Consider the following 24,052-nt stretch of genomic DNA (forward strand, 5'->3'; position numbering starts at 1 on the left):
TTCCAAATCCTGCACTTCCCATTTCCTCAGAGTAGAAGCCGAAGTCCTTACAATGGCCTATCATGATCATCTCCTCCCTTTCAACCCTGTGACGTCTGGATTCCAACCCTCCTCCTCACCCGCTTTGTTCCCCCTTCTCCAGACATGCTGACTTCCTTGTGTTCCCTGAATACACCAGGCATACTCCCACCTTAGGGGCTTTGCACTGACTCTTTTCTCTGATAGGAATTCTCTTCCCCCAGATATTCACGTCACTAACTCCCTCACATTAAGTCTTTGCTCTAATATTATCTTATCAAGGGGGTTCACCAAGCCACGCTGTTTACAATAGCAACATGTTTCCCTCAGTGCCACTCCCAATTCCCCTTAATCTTTTTCTATATAACCTATCACCTTCTAATATACTTTATGTTTGGCTTATTCATTATAGTTATTATTTATGTTGTGTTACCCCAACAGAATGTAAGTACTATGGTGGCAAAGATTTTTGTCTGTTTTCTTCACTGATGTAACATGAGTACATAACACAGGACCTAGGACATGGTAAGCGCTCAATAAATATTTATTAAATGAATGCATGAATGAAATTAAAGGTTTATTAATAGGGTGATGTCTAAATAAAGTGTGGCCTATTTATATAATGGCACACTATACAACAAATAGAAGAAATGAACTAGAGTTAGATGTATGAACATGAGATCACAAAAACATACCGCTGTGTGAAAAAAGAAAATTGCAGAAAAGTTCTACAATACGGCACCACTTGTATCATTTTGTTTTTAAACCACACAATTAAAAATATTATATTTATTCATGGGATTACACATGAAAACAAGTGTGAAAAATTGGCTGGATTGATATAGGTCAAGTCCAAGATTTGGTTGCTTGGGGATCGAGAAAAGGGATGTAGGGAGAAGGGGTGAAAGGAGTGGGCAAGGAAAGAATTAAAGGGTCCTTCAACTTTGTTTAATATAGGAAGTCAAGCAAATATGACAAAATGTCAACAATATTCATCCTTGGTGTTGGGAACATGAATGTCTGTTATAGTAGCCCCTGTGTTTTGCTGAATTTAAACTTTTTTCAGAAACATTTAATTAGCAGGGAGAGTACAGGATAGCATGATTCCAAAAAAATATAGCTGCTAGGTATCAATGAAAGCCATTCAAGCAATTAGCTGATTCAGTAAATCTTAGATCCAATGTCTAAGTGTCTAAGTGTCCCTTAGGTATCAATCAAAGCCATTCAAGCAATTAGCTGATTCAGTAAATCTTAGATCAAATGTCTAAGTGTCCCTTAGGATTTTACTACTTCCTATATAAATGTTATCTTCCCAGGAATCAGGTACTATAAGTTTTGGTTAGGACACCTGGAAGACTGTTCAGACTCACAAATTCCCATTGATCATTTCCTCTCGGAAACTAGCAATTTCATGCTGAGTTATTTTTATTAGACTCTTATCATCCTCATCACAAATCCCCTTAACAGGAACCTTGTTTGGGGATCAATTTAAATTAAAAGAACTCTGTTATCAGTGATAAACTCTCACTCACTCTCTTCAACTGGTCTGCCTCCTGTCAGTATTTATGTTTGCCAATGAATATCTATCTGTACACGTTTGGATTCTTCTATACTTTTTTCTTAGTTCAATATTTACAAAGCTAAATAAGTAGCTTCTATAAGCCTGCTCCAGACTTAAAAGCCACCTCCGTCTAAGTCCTATTGCTTAGTGTGTATATGTGTGTGTATGTGTACACATATGTACCTCTTTACCTAGAGCAGTATATTAGTCAGCTTTTTCTAGGCTAGGCTGGGTAACAACCCTAAATAAGCGGCCCACAGCAATGGTTTCTTTCTCATTCACATCACATATTAGTAGCTGTAGGCTGGCTTTTCCTCTGCTTTACATACCTTCTCATTCCAGGACCCAAACTGAAGGAGTCAGAAGGAAGGAAGAGCAAGAGAGTCAGAACAAACATGGAATGGCTTGCAAAGATCCTGCTTGGGCACGGTGTATCACATGCTCACTTGCTTTCCATTGGCTAAAGCAAGTCATGTGGACAAGCCCAACATGAGTGGAGTAGGAACAGATGCTTCTCCTGTCGAAGGCACTGTCAGTCATGTGGCAATGGATGAGGACATATAATCCTCATACACATGGGTTAGCAAACTGCTGCTCACAGGCCAAATCTGACCTGTGGATTGTTTTTATTCAGCCCATGGGTTAAGGATGGTTTTTATATTTTTAAAGGGTAGTCAAATATAAAAAAAGAGAAGAAGGAGAAGGAAAAAGAATAGGAGGAGGAGGAGAGGTGGTGGTGAAGAGGGTGATGACAGCACATGGGGCCTGCAAAGCCTAAACTATTTACTATCTACGCTCTTGCAGAAAAAGTCTGCTGATCATTGTCCTTACAGGAATGAACATGAATAATTAGGAATGATAACAATCTACCATAAACATGCCCCTCCCCCCCCACCAGCAATTCCTACCTTGAGGAAGAATAAGAGGGCTATTCTGTAGAGGACAAGACGGCAGACAGTTTATTGTTGTTTTTATAAAATTTATTTCTTGAGTAAATTTTATGTGAAATTTTCATGTGTGTATATATGATAGACCCCAAAACTTAGGTCCTAAAAAATATTGAAGATTTTGGGGACTACATTAAATTAAATACTTTTGTTCATCAAAGGGCATAACAAAGTGAAAAGGCAACCTGTGAAGTGGGAGAAAATAAAGACTAACTACCACAACTCAACAACAACAAAAACAACCTGATTAAAAAATGGGCAAAGGACTTGAAGAGTCGTTTCTCTAAGGAAGTTATACAAATGGCCAACAAGCATATGAAAAGATGCTCAACATCACTAGTGATTAGGGAAATGCAAATTAAAACTATAAAATGAGATATCGCCTCATATCCATTAGGAAGGCTACTATTACAAAAACCCCACAAACCCCAAGAAAACCCACACATACAAAAAAGAAAATAACAACTGTTGATGAGGATGGAGAAATTGGAACCCTTGTGCACTGTTGGTCAGAAAGTAAAATGGTCCAACTGCTATGGAAAACAGTATGGTGATTCCTAAAAAAATTAAAAATAGAATTACCATGTGATCCAGCAATATCACTTCTGGGTTTATACACAAAAGAAACAACAAGAATTCACTGTATAGCACAGGGAACTATATTCAATATCTTGTAATAAACTATAATGGAAAAGAATTAATATAACTGAATCACTTTGCTGTACACCTGAAACTAACACAATAGTGTAAATCAACTATACTTTGATTAAAAAAAAAAAAGAATACAAAGCAGGATCTTAAAGAGCTATTTGTATACACATGTTCACAACAGCATTATTAAACATAGCCAAAAGGGGGAAGCAACCCGAATAGCCATTGACAGATGAATGAATGGATAAACAAAATGTGATATATACACACAATGGAATATTATTCAGCTTTAAAAAGGAAGGCAATTAAGACACATGCTATAGCATAGATGAACCTGGAGGACAGTATGTTAGGTGAAATGAGCCCAGTCACAAAAAGACAAATACTGTATGATTTTACTCATATGAATTATCTAGAACAGTCAGACTCATAGAGACAGAAAGCAGAATGGTGGTTGCCAGGGTCTGGAGGTTGCGGGGAGGGGAGGAAATAGCTGTTTAATGGGTACAGAATTTCAGTTTTGCAAGATGAAACAGTTCTGGAGATCGGTTGCACAGTAACATGAATATATTTAACACTACTGAATTGTACACTTAAAAAATGGTTAAGATGGTACATTTTATATTCATGTATTTTACCTCAGTTTTAAAAAAAAGTCTGTGTAAAGAAAAAATATAAACATATATCTAAGGTTGGGAAAAAGTAGTTAATGTTATGTTATGTGAATTTCATCCCAAATTATTTTAAAAATTCAAGTGGAGGGGCTGGTTAGAGGTAAAAAGGAAAGATCTGGTTTCAGATATGTTGAAATTGAGATTTTGGAAAGATATCCAGAGATAGAAGTCTAGAAGACTGCTAGAAACACAAAAAACTAGGAAGAAAGGTCAGGGAAAGAGACAAGATTTGAGAGAAAATGGCTGAAAGTTATAGAAGTAGATGAGACTTCAAGAGGGCAGAAAAAATAAAAAATATGGAATAGATCTATCTATGTATCTATCTAGGTATCTGTCTATCTACCTATCTACCTACCTACCTAGCTCAGGACAGAATTCTGGAGATTAAAAGGAATGAGCAGTTAATATATCAATGAATCAGAATAGTAAAGAAGTATAAGAAGAAAAGACTAAGCACAGGTAAATTAGAGGTCACATTGTGCTTCATTAAAAAAAAAAAACAACAACACAACCCTGGGTTGTGTTCTTTATCCTGTAGTATATAACAAATAAGTACAAAATATGTTTGTAAATGATGTCTCTCCCTACATATATTTGTTATTGTTTTGATTTGGATAAATAATGTTTAAACAAGGAAAAACATGAATTAAAAAATCATCTAAAAACAAACAAAAATGATGAAAGTCTTAAATCATAAGATGATTTTCATATTCTTATTTTAAACTCTTTTCAACTCTTGACTAAAATTCCCTAAAGTTCTTGGCAGTAAAGATCCCTTCAGTCTAATTCAAAGCACTGTCCTCGGCAAAGCTGCTCTCTTTATTTAAAAAATTAATTTATTTTTATTTTTGGCTGCGTTGTGTCTTCGTTGCTGTGCACGGGCTTTCTCTAGTTGCGGCAAGTGGGGGCTACTCTTCATTGTGGTGCGCGGGCTTCTCATTGCGGTGGCTTCTTTTGTTGTGGAGCACGGGCTCTAGGCGCGTGGGCTTCAGTAGTTGTGGCACACGGGCTCAGTAGTTGTGGCACACGGGCTTAGTTGCTCCGTGATATGTGGGATCTTCCCGGACCCGGGCTCAAACCCATGTCCCCTGCATTGGCAGGCAGATTCTTAACCACTGTGCCACCAGGGAAGTCCCAGAGCTACTCTCTTTTTATACTTTCCTTGTAGTGGGGTCAACAGCTGCAACACTTGGTTTCATGGGGCTTTTTGCTGGTTTTACAAGAAGTTTAGGGAACATGTTACAACAGCAAACAAAATAATTAGTTTACTGACTAAACTTGTGAGCAGGTTGTTTCTTGGTTTCATTGTGAATGGGTGACTCAAAGCTCAGATGAAATTTTTATGCCATATTTATTTTGCCTTTGTTATTTTAAATGCTTGAATGACAACTATATTGAAAAACCTGTAGTGTTCTCACACAGTTCTGTGGGTTCTTCTTTTCTTTTGACTTATATATCCTAAGTGCCTACTCATTAAAAAAATTTTTTTAATACTAAGTCAACTTTAGTGAGGCATAAAGTACAAACAATAAGATGGACCCACTTTAGCTGCTCAGTCCACAGAGTTCTGACAAATCTATACATGTGTAACCATCACACCAGTCAAGATATAGAACAGTTCAATGTCCCCCAAAAGTTCCCTCACACAGTTTTGCAGTTTATTCCTCACCCTTCCCTCATCCCTGCTCCTGGGAACCACTGATCTGTTTTTTGTTATTATGGATTAGTTCTGCCTGTTCTAGAATATCATATAAATGTTAGTATATAATATGAATTCTTCTGTTCTTGGCTTCTTTCAGCATAATGTTTCTGCTATTCCTTCATGTTGTTACAGACTCCTTTTCACTGTTTAATAATATTCCATTGATTGAATATTCTACCATTATTTATTTATTCATTGATGGACGTTTGGGTTGTTTTTAGTTTGGAACTATTGTGAGCAAAAACACTATGAACACTTACGTATAAGTCATTTTGCAGGCAATGTTTGCATTTCTCTTTGGTAAATACCTAGGAGTGAAACTGCTGTGTCACTTGGTAAGTATATGTTTAATTTTATAAGAAATTGTCATTTTATACTCTTAACAGCAATGTATGAGTTCATGTTGTTCCACATCCTTACCAAAACTTAGCACTATCAGTATTTTTAATTTTAGTCATTCAAGTGGGTAAAATGGGTTTTAGAAAAAGAGTCATGTATTTGGAAATTAAAACACATATTTCTAAATAAATCACAGATCAAACAAGAAATAATAGAAATTAGAAATCATTTACAAATGAGTTATAGTGAAAATACTACATATCACAACTTTGTAGATGCTGATAAAACAGTACTTAGAAGGAAATGAGTATTTATAATTATATTAGAAAAGAAGAATGGCTAAAAATTAATGAGGTCCACTTAAGAAGTTAGAAAAATAACAACAAAGTAATTTCAAAGAAAACAGAAGCAAGAGAGGAAACAATGAAACTAATGAAATAGAAAAGAAAGGTATGATAGAGAGGCTCACAAAACCAAAAATGCAAATTAAAACAAGATAGCATATTCTACCCTTTACAATGGCAAAAGTAAAATGTCTAATTATACCAAATATTGCCATAGACCAAAAGAAACTCTTCACTTGTTGGGAATGTAAATTGGAATACCAATTTGGAGAGCAATCTAGCAATAGCCACTAACACTTATGATATATATACATGTCATATATCCTCATGATTCCACTCTTATGTATGTACACCTAGAAAAGCCTTTCAGATGTACACAAAAAGCATATAGAAGTATGCCCACTGTAGTATTATTTTCAGTAACAAAAAAGTTGGAAAAAATCTAAATACGCTTTGTCAGGAAAATAGATAAATAAATTGTGATAGAGCCAGACAATGGAATATTGTAGAGCAGTCAAAACGAATAAATCTCGAACACATAACTAATGTTGCACACAAAAATATAGATGCAGGAAGATTTGTGCAGCATGATGCTATTTACATAAAGTTTTAAAACATACAAAATAAATGATATGGATTGTTATGGCCAAATTATATGCAATACAAATAGAAACACGTACATGGGAATGATGAGTATTAAATTCAGTATAGTGGTTACCTCTGGGGAGGCAGGAAACATAATGGGGTTAGAGAGAGCTAAACAGAAAGTTTCGACTGTACTTGTAACGTTTGATAGACACATATACACTATTGACACTATGCATAAAACAGACAACTAATGAGAACCTACTGTAGAGCACAGGGAACTCTACTCAGTGCTCTGTGGTGACCTAAATGGGAAGGAAATCCAAAAAAGAGGGGATATATGTATACGTATAGCTGATTCACTTTGCTATACAGTAGAAACTAACACAACATTGTAAAGCAACTGTACTCCAATAAAAATTAATTTTAAAAAAACCCAGAAACTACATGCAGCAACTATGCCAAAAGGTTAGCATTTCAAAAAGCAGTCATTCGCCTTCATATTTTTCTGAATGTCTGAAATATTTCTTAAAAAGTCCTGAAAAACCTTTGACAACAAACGCCTGTGAAAATAGTTTGTTATTGAGTATAAAGACAGGCACTGTCATTAATTTGATCCGCACCTTCCAAATCTGCTCTACCCTTAAACAAATCAAGGAGCCTAGGGTGGGGACAATATGTGTCTGGTGATGTAGGGTGAGAGAGAAAGTTAACATCTGCCAGGAATTATACATCATATTATTTAAATATCCCTATTATAGACATTAAAAAGGGGGTTCAGAGAGCTTCAGTAACTTGCCCAGTGTGTCACTACAAGAAGAGATCACAGTGAGATTCAAACTGTATCTGGCTTCAAAGCTCATACTCTTTCCACTACTGCCCTAATAGTAAAAAATAACTCTTCTTGGAGGTGTCATTAAGATATGACCTAACCCTGTAGTCCAGGATGCAAGCAGCACAAATACTACAGCTTCTCATCAAGTCACACATGAGTATAGATCTAGGCAAGGAAGTGGTACTAGTGGAAACTTTTTAGAGAAGGAAATATAACATGAGGAGTTTGAGTTATATAATAATTCTCCTAACTTCTCTTTATTATTTATGCCATGGGCCATTTAGAACTTTTGTCTCTCCCTGGAAACTTTGGAGGTGACACCAATTTTACAAATAGATTCCTCAAGACCATTAACCTATATAGAGGTCTGTTTGCTTCCTTCCTATTACGAGTTGAATGTACACCTGTTGTTGGTAGCCTAACAACTTGAGAGTTTAACGAATACAAGTATGTACTCAAATATGCTTCCAAAATTACTAGGATAAGTGAAAACACAAAAGATTCTCTGTCCTACTTTAGGCTTTGGCTTTTTACCTCTAAGATAAGGGACAACGAATGGGTCAGGTACCACTTTTGTTTGTATTCAGTGAGCCAAGATTCATGTAGTCAGTTCCTTTGGCCCTTATTCGGAAATTGGTTCCTCCATAGCCCCCTTTCCTTTATTGTTATTATTGATTTTAGTTTCCTGGGAAACAAAACCTACCTCTAATTAGAGAATGAGGCCACATTCCAAAGCTGCAGATTCCATTCTTCTCCCTCGACTCTTCCCTGGACTGTTTTGGACCCTCTGTAACATGATGTCTGATGGTCGAAAACTGTCCTTTTCTCCCAGCCTTGGCAGAAAGCCAGTGCCTAAAGCTATGAACTCCAGCTTTTATCTTCCATCTGCAGGGTGATTCAATCCCAAGCAAAGTAACAACTAAAGATGTGGAAACGTGCACCTCAGAGGCAGCTGTGGGAATCAGACTGGATCTGCACTCGGGCCTGCTAGAAATAAGAGACCACTGACTTTGGCATTGGCATGGAAACCTCTGCCAAGCACACACATAAGCAGGCGATCCCTCTCCCTCTCCCTCCCACTCTCTCTCTCTCACTCACACACACACACACATGCGCACGTGCACACACACACCTTTCAGAGGAGAGGCTCTGTAAAATTCCCCACATATGGCAAACATATTGTAGGGAAAGCACCATGACTAGAGGCCGGTGGGAAAGAAAGAAAAAGAAAATAATGAGAAAAATCTTCAGTAAGTCTAAATCGTTCCAGTCAGACCGCTGAGAAAGAATGCAAAGGACTGGAGATAAAAATTATTGGTAAAATCAGCATTATAACATAGCTAAACTCTTTCCCTATTTCAAATAATTACTAGAACTTACTCTGGTGTCCAACAATGGCACCTGGGGAACTAGTCTTTATATTTATCTGTAAGTACTTTGCTTAACACAATGGATATACATGAAAAGAGCCCTTACATAATATAAAAAGTATTTTTCTCTAACTCACAATTTCAAAAATTCTTCATTTTACTTGGAAATAATTGTCTGTGAGGAGATGTAGTTATAACTAATTTTAACTGGTATTGGCTCCCAACACTTTAATTCTAATTATTTTCTAAATTCCTATCATATTCAGTGATCAACTAAATGCATAAATGTATTGCAAAATTCCCAATATAAAGAAATTAACAAAGAAAACCTTGTTAAAATTACACAAATAACCTCTAATTTATGTTTTATAAGTTAAGAATTGATTTATCAAATTTTCTCAAAATAAAACCAGAAGAGGGGCTTCCCTGGTGGCACAGTGGTTAGGAATCTGCCTGCCAATGCAGGGGACACAGGTTTGAGCCCTGGTCCGGGAAGATCCCACATGCCACGGAGCAACTAAGCCCATGCACCTAGAGCCCGTGCTCCGCAACAAGAGAAGCCACTGCAATGAGAAGCCCGCGCACCGCAACAAAGAGTAGCCCCTGCTCGCCGCAACTAGAGAAAGCCCACGCGCAGCAACGAAGACCCAACACAGCCAAAAATAAATAAATAAAATAAATATATAAAAATAAACAAACAAACAAAAAAAACAGAAGAAAATACTCTAACTTCTGCTTTAAAGAATTATTGGTAAAAGTTAATCAGATCATTTGAACACAAAATAACCTGTGATAAAAAGTGATGGAGTGGAAGAAACACTGACCTGATGTTCTCAGCGGCCTCCTGCTTGAAGGGCTTTCTAGAAACTGAGTTTAAATTTTTACCTTGAGGGTAGGAGAGAGGTGCTGATGTATTTTAAGTAGAAAGATGACCGTGGCTACAATGTGGGGAATGGACCATCGATTTGTGAGACTGAAGCAGGAGTGAGAGGGTAATTTAGTAGTCCAGGGTCTTCAGGTCAGCTCTGGCTCTGCACTGCCCCTCTGCCATCAGCTCCTGAGGCAAAGGCATGGTGGGAGACCGAAAAATATTCTCTCCCCATGAGTACAGATCTTCCTCAACTTACAATGGGGTTACGTCTTGATAAACACATGGTTAAGCTGAAAATATTCTAAGTTGAAAATGCATATAATACACCTAACCTACCGAACATCATAGCTTCACCGTGCTCAGAACACTTACAATAGCCCTATAGTTGGGCAAAATCATCCAGCACAAAGCCTATATTATAATAAAGTGTTGAATATCTCATGTAATTTATTGAATACTGTACTGAAAGTGAAAAACAGAACGGTTGTGAGTGTCTCGGTTGTTTACCTTGGTGATCTCGCGGCTGACCTGGAGCTGCAGCTCCCTGCTGCTGCCCAGTACCACAAGAGAATATCGTACTACATATTGCCAGCCTGGAAAAAGATCAACATCCAAAATTCAAAGTACAGCTTCTACTGAATGCATATTGCTTTCAAACCATCATAAGTTGAACCACTGTAAGTCAGAAACTGTCTATATAGCTTCTAAAAGTAGTGCCTTAGGAAGAAAAAAGAGTCCTGGATTTGCCACCTACAAGCTGTTATGACCTCAGGTAGCTAATTAAGAAGATATTATTAAGCATTTACTAAGTACCAGGCACCCTCAGAGATTTTCTGATTACTTAATCTCTTTATACCTTAATTTATTCATCTGTGAAAAAACAGTAATGCCTAACTCATGCACTGCTTTGAAGATTAAAAGAGAGGTCATATACATGAAACGGCTGGTAAATCTTCCACGTTTAAAGATGCTCTATTTTCTTCTCAATCCCCCTCTACTGAAAACTCCACAGGTTGATAAAGACAGTTGTTAATTAATTGGCTTTTGGATAGCAAGACATAAAATACAAACACCATGATGATTCTTTCACCTACTAGAACAAGGCAAATATGGGGTCAGGTCTTTAAAATAATCATTGTTTCAAGGCGACTAGCTTAGTTAATATACTTCTACTTGAGAATGGTCCTAAGAAGCAAAAGCCAATACATGCCTTCACAGTTTCAAGATAAAGCATCAGGAAGAACTTCCCATCATCCTCCATGAACCGCTTGAAGCTTTACAGCATTCTAGAGGAACTGATATCTAGGCACTCCTTTCTAGGCACTCTGTAGGCACTAAGTAAGCATCGTTTCTAGTCAAACTATTATAAATGGTGACAAGCAACTATGTAGGATGGCAGTTTATAGCCATTAAACATCAGCTAACACAGATTAGTGAAAAGAGGAAGCACAAAAAATTAAGGTTTATTTTTATGTCCAAAAGAGCTAATTTTATAGCAAATAAATGAAAGCCTGATTAACATATCAAAGGCATGAAAAAAGTGGAAGCGTACAAATGAACTTATCTACAAAACAGAGACAGACTCACAGACACAGAGAACAGACTTGTGGTTGCCAATGGGGAAGGGGAGTGGGGGAGGGATGGAGTGAGAGTTTGGGGTTAGCAGATGCAAACTAGTATATACAGAATGCATAAACAACAAGGTGCTATGGTACAGCACAGGGAACTATATTCAATATTTATGTAATAAACGATAATGGAAAAGAATATAAAAAAGAATGTATATATATGTATAACTGAATCACTTTGCTGTACAGCAGATATTAACACAACACTGTAAATCAACTATACTTCAATTAAAAAAATACATACCACATCAGGAAAAAAAAAAAAGAAAAAAGTGGGAGCATAAAAACCAAAGTTTAAAATTTTTTTTTAAGTGCAGAAGGATTAACTTCCCAGGAAATAAAACTTGATCAACAAATCAAAAGGCATGAAATAAAAAGAGACTTTAAGATCCATAATCAAATGTGATGCATAGACCTTGGTTGGATCATCATTCCAACAAGACAACATTTTGGAAGACATTTTGGAAGAATCAGCATAATTTGAACATGGACTGGGTATTAGAAGATAATATGGAATTATCATTAACTTGTTAGGTGTGATGACAGTATTGTGGTTATGTAAGAAAATTTCCTTAGTTTATAGAGAGGCATGCTGAAATATTTAGGGCATGAAATGTCATGATGTGTGGTATCTGCTATAAAATACTTCAACAGAGAAAACAACATTGGCGAGACAAATCACAAAATGTGAGTAAATGATGGGGGTAGAGTATACTCTTCTCTCTACTCTTCTGCATATATTTAAAGTTTTCTTTATTAAATATTTTAAAAAGGAAAGAAAATCTGATAAAATATCCAGTCCATCCACTGAGTTGTAATAAGGTTGGTTGCCCGAGTTAAAGAAGGAAATGGCCCAGACCAAGCATGTCTTGAGGACAGAAAGACACCTGAGGAAGTCTTTAATACTGTCTTTGTGGGACAAATTGTGGAATGTGGGCTGATGAGTACTTCCTTCAAATTTTACTGGCAAACTATCGAAATTCCCCCAAGGGAGCTGAAGTCAGGGATGGTAGGAGGGGGAACTGGGAGCCAATTTAGAGACCACTGAGGAAACAGGCAATACCAGTTGCCTCCACTCTCTGACCTAGGCCCACATAATGAGCTCACTAGTTTGGGAACCAGTGAGCTCATTTTGTAACATAAAAAAAACAAAAGGGAGGTGAATTTTTTTATCCCTCACTTATGAGAATGTTCTTACAAAGTCTCCCATATTGTGAGTTACTCTTTCAATTGCTATTTTGAACAACAATGTACCATGTGGAAGAAGATACCTCAATTACTGCAAATTTTATACAGTTATGGAGGTCACTGCCAAAAATCCTTTACAAAGGAGAACATTTTTAGAATATGGTAATCATTTCTGGGGCTATGAGCTCAAAGTGCAAGTACTGGATGTGACTGTAAATAAGCCTTTAATTTTAAAGGTCACTTTAAAAAGCAACTGACAAGTGGTTACTTTGTGGAGATTAGACATTTTCACCTACAAGAAGTATGGAAATAAGTACTGAGAATACAATTTTTAAAAAGAATATCACATAAGGATCAAAAGAGAGCTAGTATCAAAAACAGCTAAGATGGAGTGAAGATGGTATGCTTTGGAAAATGCATTAGGTGACTCCAAAACTGGCTCTAAAGATGACCAGCATTATAATTTCAGAGATGGATGTGAAGAGTTTAGATAAACATTGCTTCATGAAATATGAGAGGCACCTTCCTTTCAGAGAGAAGGTAGGAGTGCTTCTGAGGTAGGACAACCAAGAGGGTGAGAGATCTAGGGTAAGCTAATTTGAAGAAGGTAAGGCCTATGGAACAAGGACCTGGAGGGTAAGGATGGTGCACAATTAATGTCTCCAAGTTTGGAAGAGCAGTCATGTGGAAGACAGAGTTGATTTATATGTATTTTTAGCGAGGAGTTAAATGAGTGGCTAGAAGTTACAGGGAGGTGGGTGTTTGCTCAATATAAGCAAGTACTTGATAACAATTACATCTGTCCAGGATTGAATCTGAAAAGCCATACGTAAGGAAATGCTTCCTGACCAACTGTAAAAAAGGAAATTGAGGTAAATTGCCTTTATGGTCATTTTAATGATTAGAATCTATTATTCTATCACATTATCTCTAAGCTGGTAACAAGTTTAAGTTGATAACTGCATTTATTTTTTGAAGATACTCTTTTCATTGATTACATATTTTTAAATGGTTGCTCTGTGTGAATCATTACATTAAGTTCTGTGGGTGATTAAATATATACAAAAATAATGATTGTCAGAAGTTTATGATCAAGAAAGGATCACATGTATAACACGTTCCATACGTGCATACATGTTAACATGTGCCAAAACATGTATAACATACCATTCCTTGGCTGGGGCTCTGTCACCAGGTTAAAGCAGACATGTGATAAGGGCATGATCCAGTTAAAATTTTCACCTTCTTTGCTAGGGAGTCTCTTAAGCGCCTTGTCTCTAGTCCAGGTTATCCGCCTGTCCAAGAGTAAACTGATTCATCCATAGTAAAGATATGAGTCAAATATTTTGGCTTTGTTCTAAAGCCTTTCTTGGCTTGGACTCAAGACACTGGACATTGTCTTCCAATTTCCCAGCTAGTTCTCTCAAATCTTCTCAAAAGTTATTATACGAAGAATGAACAATGGGAATTATCCAATAGACCTTCCAAATGCAATACCCAATAAAGCAACATTGGAGTTACGTAAAACCATCAGTCGCTAAATTCTATCCCTCATCACCAGACTAGTCAACAGCATGAATTCATCTGTTTGAATGCAACCCAGTACAGAAAAACAATTCCAGGGTTAGAAGTACTAATGGGATACAACTTTTTGGTTTATGAAGCATTATAAACTTACCTAGTACAGTGGAGGGAAAGTTGAAAATACTATTGCATTATAATAATACTCAATGATATGAATATAGGGAAAACATGAAAATGAAACAGTCGCATTTGATGAAGTCACACTTGAAGGGTCAAAAAAAAAAATCAAAAACAGGAGTTATATAAACCATTCGATTTTTTCCTCAATCTGAAAATAAATGTTTTCTCGGTTCTAATCTGAGAAGCTGACCTGAGATTGCTGGAAAAGGATGCTCTTCTCTGGGTTTACGCCACAGGCGAGAAGAGCAGCCGTCATGTCCAAGATGCTCTGCCGGAGGACGGCTGGGTCTTGGGGGACAGTGATGGAATGTAGGTCAACAATGCTGTACAGCACGGAGTCATGCTCGTCCTGTAATCTCACCCAGCTCTCAATGGCTCCCAGGTAATTGCCAAGGTGGGGGATTCCTGTAGGCTGAATGCCAGAAAATATGCGCTTCACGGAATCTTTCTGGAACAAAGGAAAACAAACAACATTGCTTTTGAAGCAGAATCCATGAATCCTATGCCCATGTTTGATGGCTACGCAATTTTTTTTAACTGCAATCTGACAGTCATCATCCTTAAATGCATTTATTTTGTAAAGCACTATGTTAGGTGCTATTAGGAGACAGAAATTATATTAAAAAAATCTTTTTTTGCACTCAAAAGCTTATAAACACAAAGGCACGTAAGAAAAGGTCTGTATCTCCAATCTAACTGGAGATAGAGGATATGCTTATGAAAATAAAAGTAACCGTACAGTATTACAACACAATTGTGACTGGTTTGGAAAGGTAAATAGTGGGGTACAGAAAAGAGTTCCCAAGGGGAAAAGATGACTGTGGTTCTGGTGGTCAGTTGCAGAGACTTCAGACATAGAATCAAATTTCACTGGAGATTAAAGGGGCTCCAGGGGTTTTTCACATGACTTCATTCATTTTGCAGTTAAGGCAATGAAGGCCTTAGCATTAGGGCTAAAGGCTACTCTTACTTAATTCAGTTTTCTTTAAAAATAAAAGAATTTGAAAAAGAATAGATACATGTATATGTATAACTGAATCACTACGCTGTACACCTGAAACTAACACAACATTGTTAATCAACTGTACTCCAATATAAAATAAAAAAGTAAAAATAATTGCTGATATTATAATTTAATGTGCAGGATCTGGGCTAAAAATTAGGAAACCTATACTCTATTTCTGATATTGCTTCTTGATAAAGTTATTTAACTTTTTCATGCTTCAGTATCCATTTACTTTTGATAAAATCATAGTTGGTTTTTTATTTCTTCAAACGAAGTTTTTAATTCTGCATAATTTTTTAAATTATAAAATCATTTTTGACATGGTCATGCTATCCCATTGGTCTATACTGTCTATTATTGAAGTTATAATAGAAAATGAGAAGAAAAAAAATGTGCCTCTGTATTTGTAAGCTTTTGAGCACAACAAATTTTTTTTTTTTTTTTTTTTTTTGTGGTACGCGGGCCTCTCACTGTTGGGGCCTCTCCCCTTGCGGAGCACAGGCTCCAGACGGGCAGGCTCAGCGGCCATGGCTCACGGGCCCAGCCTCTCCGCGGCATGTGGGATCCTCCCAGACCGGGGCATGAACCCGCGTCCCCTGCATCGGCAGGCGGACTCTCAACCACTGCGCCACCAGGGAAGCCCAGTGCAACAAATTTTTAAAAAATATTTTCTGTCTTTAATACAGATAAATGATAAAATACATCATTATCATTTTTAACAATAATAAAAAATTACTAATAACAACCATAATTTACTGGACAACTACTATGTTTCAGGCATTTATGCTCAGTGCTTTAATGCATTAATGTATTTATTCCTTATAATATATAATATGGTAGGCATATGATTACCTCTAATTTACAGATAAGAAAACTGAGGCTCACAAATATTAATAGATTGCCTTTGGCCACACAACTAATAGGTGGAACTGAAATTTCAAGTCAGGTATTACTGACTTCAAAGCTCATGTACGCTCCTTCCACTAGCTACCATGTTTTGCTTAAACACCATCTATTAAGACTTCATTACATTCACTGCATTATTTTGCAACGTTTCTGTTGCAAAAAAAAAGTTATGGGGGAAAAAAAAGAATATTCTCTACACATATATTTGTGTATTAGTGCCAAGTCTCTCCAGTGTACGTAGCTAGGAGTTGAATTGCTGGATCATAAGGTATGCATATGTAACTTCAGTTGTACTACAGCATGCTAAACTATTCCTAAGTATCAGTACGTAACAATTTGCAGTTTCTACCACCAATTCCTATTGTTCCACATCCTCACCAACACTTTGCCCGTAGTTCTATTTTTAGCTAACTGACGATATAGGGTAGAATCTCATTATGGTTTAACTGCATTTCTCTGATTATTTATTAGAGAAGTTGAGAACTCATGGCTTTTGGTATTTTTATTTCCTCTTCTGTGGAGAGGCTATTCAAGTTATTTTGCCTAGTTTTCTCAGCTTGGATTATCTTTCCAATGATTTAAGAATTTTTGTATATTCTGGATCCTAATATTTTGTCAGTTACATGTGTGGCCAATGTATTCTCTCATTATGTGGCTATTTGCCTTTATGTTACCTTTTGATGAAGAGATGTTCTTCAAATATATAATTTTTGACCAGATTTTTATGTCATAGAAGAAATCTTTTAATATCCTGAGTTCATGAAGATACGTGTGTGTATATACATACATACATATATAAAGCACATGTATGTGCATGCTTTAAAGTTTTATCTTTCACATTTAAGTCTGTATCCATTTGGAGTTTTTTGCATATGGTGTGAGGTAGACATCTACTTTATTTTCTCTCCTTTTTTTCCCCCTATATGGATACCTAATTTTTCCATCACCATTTATTGAAAAGATCCTTTCCCCACTGCTCTCTGGAATGCCACTTCAGCATAAACCAATTATCTCTATATGTCTGAGTCTGTATCTGGTCTTTCTATTCTGTCTCATTGGTCCATGGTCTATTTGTCTATGTCTGCACCGGTACCGCAGCTGCCTTTTTAATAAGTCTTGGGACCTGGTGGAGCAAGTCTTTCTACCTTCTTCTTCTTCTTCTTCTTCAAGAGTATCTAACCCACCCTTGGTCCTTTATACTTCTCAATACATTTTACAGTCATCTTGCCAAGTTCCAAGAGAAAAAAAAAAAGCAACCTGTTGGGGTTTTTGATTGGGATTACATTGAGTCCATAGATTGCTTTGGGGAGAACCAACATCTTTATAATACTGGGTCCTCTCATCTAGAAAACCATATAGTTTATGAGGATCTAATGTAAAACACGATGACTACAGGATAACATTGCATTGTATAACTGAAATTTGCTAAGAGAGTAGAACTCAAATGCTCTCTCACACACACAAAGACAAATATGTGAGGTGTTGGTTGTGTTAATAATTAACTAGGTGGGGGGGATCTTTTCATAATGTATATCAAATCACCATGGTATATGTACACTTTAAATATCTTACAATTTATGTGTCGATTATACATCAATAAAGTTGAATTTTTTTTAAAAAAGAATAACATTTAAAAATGTCTTTATCTTTATATCTAATATTAGCTCCTAAGAGCTAATCTACTTTAGATGTGTGAGTGCCAAGACTACTTATATTTTGCCCTTCCCTTTTCCCAAGAATTTCAAATCCTACAGTCTATTTTCCTATATCTGCTTATTTTCCTCTCTATTTCTGAGATAACAGCCCTAAAATAGAAGGCTACACCATAGTTCCACGATCTAGAATTGTACTTGATATAAGCACTCAGGAGACCTAAGAGGTTTGTGGCTCTGAGAATATGAAAAATACCTTTTAAGTAACTGAGAATATAATATTACCACTTAAAATCATACACATGTACATACACACATATGAGGCTGTCAAATGACTAACTCCCCAAATCATAATTTAGAGACATTACTTTAAAAATAGTTTGTAGCTGAGAACTGAGGCTGAGGGAGGGAGAGAGAGAGAGAGAAAGAGAAAGAAAGGGAGAGAGAAGCATTAGCATAAAATAAGTACATATCAGTGAGGCTTCCTTCAGTACCTTAGGCCCTTAACCAGCCCTGGGTCCCTGAAATGGGAATAAGCAAAGGAGCTTTCAGTGAGGTAAAAAATGATTAATGGGCTTTTGGGACTGATTGATGAAGAGAGAAAGCAAAGCAGAAAAACAAGCTCTGAACTTAATAAATGAAGAGGAAAAAAAATGCCGTCCAGAAATGCTTGACCTAGGATGAAAGGGGACTGTTTATGGTCATATAAAGGATTATAAGGGCCAATAATATCAAGCTGAGAAAAAAATACGAATATTTCCACACAAATTCGTCCATGTTCAAACTAAGGAATTATTCCCTGAGAGAAATGGAGAAACTAGTTCTTGGGAAAACTAGAAGAGAAAAGCACTAGAGGACAGACTATGAGAAAAAAGAATTGTGACCGGTGGGAATGAACTAGACATGATCTAATACATCTTTTTCGTTCTCTAGTTTCTGTGATTCTATATATCCAGGCAGAGGGAATGATGTTATCAAGAAGTAAGAGCAACAAGAAATGTTTTGTTCAATTTTCAAGGAGCTATTAAAAAAATACAGGATCTAAATGAGAACTGGATTCCTGGTCTTAAAAATATACAGAGAGTGTCTTGCACTTCTGCGGTGAGTTTATGTTCCCGTCTGTTCCCCCTGCAAGAGTCAGCAGGCAGCCTGACAGCATGGCAGGGGAGATATGCCTGGTACCATGAAATCATGGGGCTGGAATGTGGAGTTTGGGTGGTGGGAGGATGGGGGTTCTGTGTTCAAAAGCACTAGAGTTGGAAAAGAATGAAAATGAAAGGAGCATGGGCTTCCCAGTGGACAGGAGGCAAACCACAAAGAAAACAGCTTCAAGACTAGCCCACAGGCATTCGCTCATGGGGAAGTCTAGAGCATCAACCTTGAATCCCATCGCAATGCACAGAGAATAAAAAAAGGCGCATTTTACAAAATAGGTCTTCATTTTTATTTCAGGTGTATTTCCTTAGCAAACGCCACTTCCAATCAATACATGCATTGGCTCAATTTGTAACAGAATCAGCATTACCAATGGGCAGCTTCAGCCCTGGGATTTGATATATTCCAGAAGACAGGGTGGGAGTTTGTATCAAAGAGAGAACTTATCAATCTGACAGATGTAGCTAAAAGCGCTCCTGTCATAAGGTACTGAGCATATCCCAAGTTCATAATTATCATAATTTCAATTATTGCACCCAAAAGCAATTAAAAACTCCCAAGCTGCTAATCATGGCAAAAGATATTTTTTGTGATTAACTAAAGAGAGCTTCTGATTTTAATCCCAAGTGAATAAAATACATCAAAAGAAGGCTGCCTACTAGCTTTGAAACACTTTCAACTTTGGTATGGTGGTGGGAACCAAAGACTTCAACTAAAGATTTCAAGATTCTTATTACAAAGTCCTGCTTGTGTCCAGCTGTAGCATCAATTGTGCACTCATCACACCTGTTTTAACTATACTCGACGGCAGACCAAAAACTTGGCTGAGCAAGCACTATGTCTAATTGGTTCCATGAAAGGCATGTTATCATGGATTGCGATAAAAAAGGAATCAACAACATTAACAACTAATTTGGTTGAAAATTTCTTTTTGTAAGTCTATTTATTCTTCTAAATAAAAAATACAGCTTAAGAAGCTCTCTGTTGGTGCTTCTCAATTCTATCATGTATGTCACCCTACTATTTCAATCCTAGGCCCCTCGCATCTGTCTTCAACACTTTCTTGAAAATGTCTATACCACCAGTTAGTGATATAAGAGCTGAAACATAGGAGACCCGGCATAGAAAATTAGCACTTCGGTCCTGGCTGGGAGGATCCAGGTGCTTCTCTGAAGCTTTCTTTGGCCACAGCTCAGCATTGTTCTGCTACAGTCAGCTCTTTCTTCCAGAAAGTACAGAGGGCTCTGGGTCTGGAGAGAAAAAGCTGACTCAGCACCAAGGAAAAAAAAAAAAAAAAACTGGGTTCATTTCTGCTTAGAAATGAAACCAGATGCTCAGACCTAGGAATCAACATAGTAAATATTAATTCAATGTAAGAGAAAGCAGGTCTTATGTCACCCTCAAACAAGAAGCAATATGTCGGCCAACAATTAAAACTGCAGGAAAAAATTATTTTTAAAAAGAAAAAAGGAGAAAGGAGTGACTAATCTACTAGACCGTGAGTTCCATAAAAGCATAGATGAGAAGTACTTAGCAACGTATTATTAGGTCAGTGAAATAAGTTGAAAGGAATAAACTTGGTTTTTTAAAAATGTTTTTTACAGACTTATTTAAGCCGCTTCCAGATTTTAAGAGCTGTGCATCTATTTTCCCTCGGTGCACTGAGCTGTCCTTCTATCATGCAGTAGAATGCTTTTGCAGATGGATTTTCATTCTTGTGCTGAACTTTAGCTATCAGAAACATTCCCTGGCACTTGCATGGACCTCATCGGATGTGAAGGAGGTAGGAATTACTGGCCTTACTTTCCAGGGAAGGACACTGCAAGGTTAAGTAACCCTCACAAGATCACAGGCAGGTGGTTAGATTTGGAACCCACCTCTCAGCCCTGGACACCGAGCTCTGTCCCTTTCCTGTGCACAGGGCTGCATCCAGTTTAGAACTTCTTGACCTCATGGTTGGTCTGGCCTTTAAGTATCCTCACTCCCGCCCGCACCTCCCCTCCACACACACGCTCTCAGAAAGGGAAGGTGTGCCACAGAGTCGTTTCCTGAAAGGCCCAGGCACACAGCTGGTGGCACACCTGGGGCCAGAATCCAGACCTCCAGAGCTCTGCTCACCAGACCACATGACTCTTTTGCATATTTATCACGTTCTTTTCTTCTGCAGCTATTTCTTTTGTACCTCAGCATCTCTGTGGGCTTATTTTCTTCAGGCCTTTTTTTCCGGTTTTCTTTCTTACTTGTCAAATAGCACCTCAGTGAATGTCTCCCCATCACACAGAGATGATGAAATACAAAATCTGGGGACTTTGCCTCCTAGGAAAGACTGCATTGTCACCTCAGGGCAGCTAAGTTATGTTTAAATGCAAAGCTTATATGTAGGTACAGAATAAACTGGCAAGTCCTTTTAGTTTTTATTGGAAAAGTGACTAAAACTAGATTAATATATTATCTAAACACAACATAAATAATTATAATATGATATGTAGTGAGAAACACTTTTAATTTCTAATGACAATACTGCTTCCTAAACCAAACCATCCAGGGTCAAATTCTTGACATAAACATCTTAACCACCACTACATAATTTATTTTTATATTGGATGGAACAGTAAATAGAGGCAAGAGATCAAGAAGTGCTAACATTTTTAAAGTATAAAGAATGATCTGAAATGCTTATGAAAATACTAGTTTTTCCTCATAAGAAAATATGAACATTGATCTCAAAGTGTTAGAGAGATCATGCTGGAAAGATATGATTTTATCATTGCCTTTTGTGGCCAAATAAAGGTATATCCTACCCATTATCTTTGGTCACAGATCCATGCCTGTCTGGTGGTCCCGTCTTCAGCTGACTATCTGAGAACATTCCTCCTTTTACAGCCGCTGAGAGATTTGGCTCTCCACACCGAAGTCCTCAGACTGTTACTAAAGGTGTGGTTTTAAGATGTCTCTTTTTTAGTTACATGCCCATTTTCAAATGTAATATTCTTACCAGACATGTCTAATATGTAGACGAGCCCAAAGAAATGCTTGGTGTATGGATAACAGGAGTCAGTGAGGGAGCCCCAGTAGGCAGCCCCCTGCGGGCTTGTCCGCCCTCACCCCTGCCAGCCTCTGAGGGGCTTCCTGGAGCACAGGTTTGAAAACAACTTGATTCAGGACATTTAAAAAATATTAATAGTTTGTTGAAAAAAAAATGTTCTTCCTCAGGGTAGTGGGAAATATACAGAAGAAAGTTCTCAAAAGGAAAAGTCTGGGACAACAATGCACATACCACACGCACAGACTTAGCTCTGTGCATTAAGTCTTCTCATTTCTTCCTCTGGGTTAGGGTTCAAAGTTTATGTGGCAGTTAATCCCCTTCCCAGCTGTCCTCCATCATCCTCCACGAGAAGCTGACCTAGTTACTTGCCATTCTTGTATCGCTCATTCCCCTCTGCACTCAGACTGTTCCCTCATCCTGGATGTCCTTCGCCCCCTTCTCTGACCTGGAGAACTCCCCGTGGTCTTCAAGGCCTAACAATCTCTCCTTGATTCTAAACCTCTTAAACATACCTTCTACCTACCAAACACACACACACACACACACACACACACACACACATACTGAGTCAGTCTCTCTCTCCAAGCAGAACAGATCCCTCTTTCATCGGTTCTTCATTATTGCACATATCACACGGGTAACTTGGTAAATATTTTCTTATTTGCTTAGGAAATATTTTCCCACCTAGAATATGAGCTCTCTAGGGCTGGGGCTGCCTTTTTCATCTTTATATCCCCAGTATATAGCAGTGTCAGGTACATTGTGAGGATCTAATAAATGTTAGTGGAATAAATGACAAATCTCCCACTCCTACTCCCCACTTTGGCTCCATGTAAAGGGCGAAATAACTATACACAAAATGAACCAGATGTTCCAGTTATAGGCAGTTCCTAAACAAGTTATGTTCTGAGAGCTCGTTTGAAAATTGGTTTTCTGAAACTCAGACACTCAATTCTTTAAATGGCAGTTACGGTCCTGGAAGGCCGCCCGTGGAAGCCTCATTGAACCCACAGTATTTCTGAAGAATGGTTTTAACAGCACCATTTCAGCTGCACCTAAACACCATTCATAAAATTGTTTCTGTGGGAAAGTGAAATCCAAGTTCTATTTTGGGATACTAGAGAATTACCTACCCTGTGGTGGCTCTGATTTTAAAGCAGAAAGTGTTTAAGGGGAGCAATCTGGTAGGAAGAGCAGCTTGTATTTGCATACAGACTTTTAAAATTAGAGGTATGATAATCTGGAGGTGAGGCAACACGTGGGCACGTCCTTCAGCATGATTAGCACTCCTAACACCGAATTGTGTGTATATGGACTGTCCTGGAGGCGGCTGCCCCAGCCGCCATTGTTGGCAACAAAGGCGCAGAAGGAAGGTGGAAGGAAGGCATTGGAGCAGGGGTTCCCACAGCGTGTCTCCGTACCTGCAACATCACCCAAACAAGGACCTTGTTAGGAATGCAGATTCCTGGGCCCCGACCCAGACCTACTGACTCAGAAATTCTATGGGTGGACTTATCCCAGGAAAAGAAATGACAAGAGTTTTGCAATCTGTCCTTTGACAAGCCTTCCAGGGGGTTCTGATGCCTGCTCCAGTTTGAGACGGGCTTCGGGACACCAATATCTAGTCTTAAAGTTCACTTCAACTATATAAAATGAGGTACAGATGAAAACACTATGAATAAAAAATAGAAGATACCTTCTAAGCCACCAGTTCTCAATCTTATCTGTACAGCGATCACCTGGGAGCTTTAAAAAAATACCGATGCCTGGGTCCCATCCTCAGAAATTCTGATTTAATCAGTTTGGGATTTGGCGTGAGCATCGGGATTTTTTGTGTGTCCAGGATTGAAAAACCACTGTTCCAAGCCAA

General features: G+C 37.7%; 1 protein-coding gene across 4 annotated transcripts in view; it reads right to left on the reverse strand.

The window, feature by feature from the left end:
* WARS2 (tryptophanyl tRNA synthetase 2, mitochondrial) overlaps window positions 1–24,052 on the reverse strand; it is an 89,766-nt gene that overhangs the window by 33,269 nt on the left and 32,445 nt on the right. For all 4 annotated transcript variants that reach the window (XR_013828015.1, XM_079919489.1, XM_079919491.1 and 1 more), the window contains exon 2: window positions 14,608–14,865. Coding sequence is in view for 3 of the 4 variants with exons in the window: in XM_079919489.1 (XP_079775615.1) it covers window positions 14,608–14,865 (258 nt within the window). In the remaining variant the exon portion in view is untranslated. The remainder of the gene's footprint in view (window positions 1–14,607; window positions 14,866–24,052) is intronic.

The sequence above is a fragment of the Stenella coeruleoalba genome (assembly GCF_951394435.1).
Source record: "Stenella coeruleoalba genome assembly, chromosome: 1".
NCBI lineage: Eukaryota > Metazoa > Chordata > Mammalia > Artiodactyla > Delphinidae > Stenella > Stenella coeruleoalba.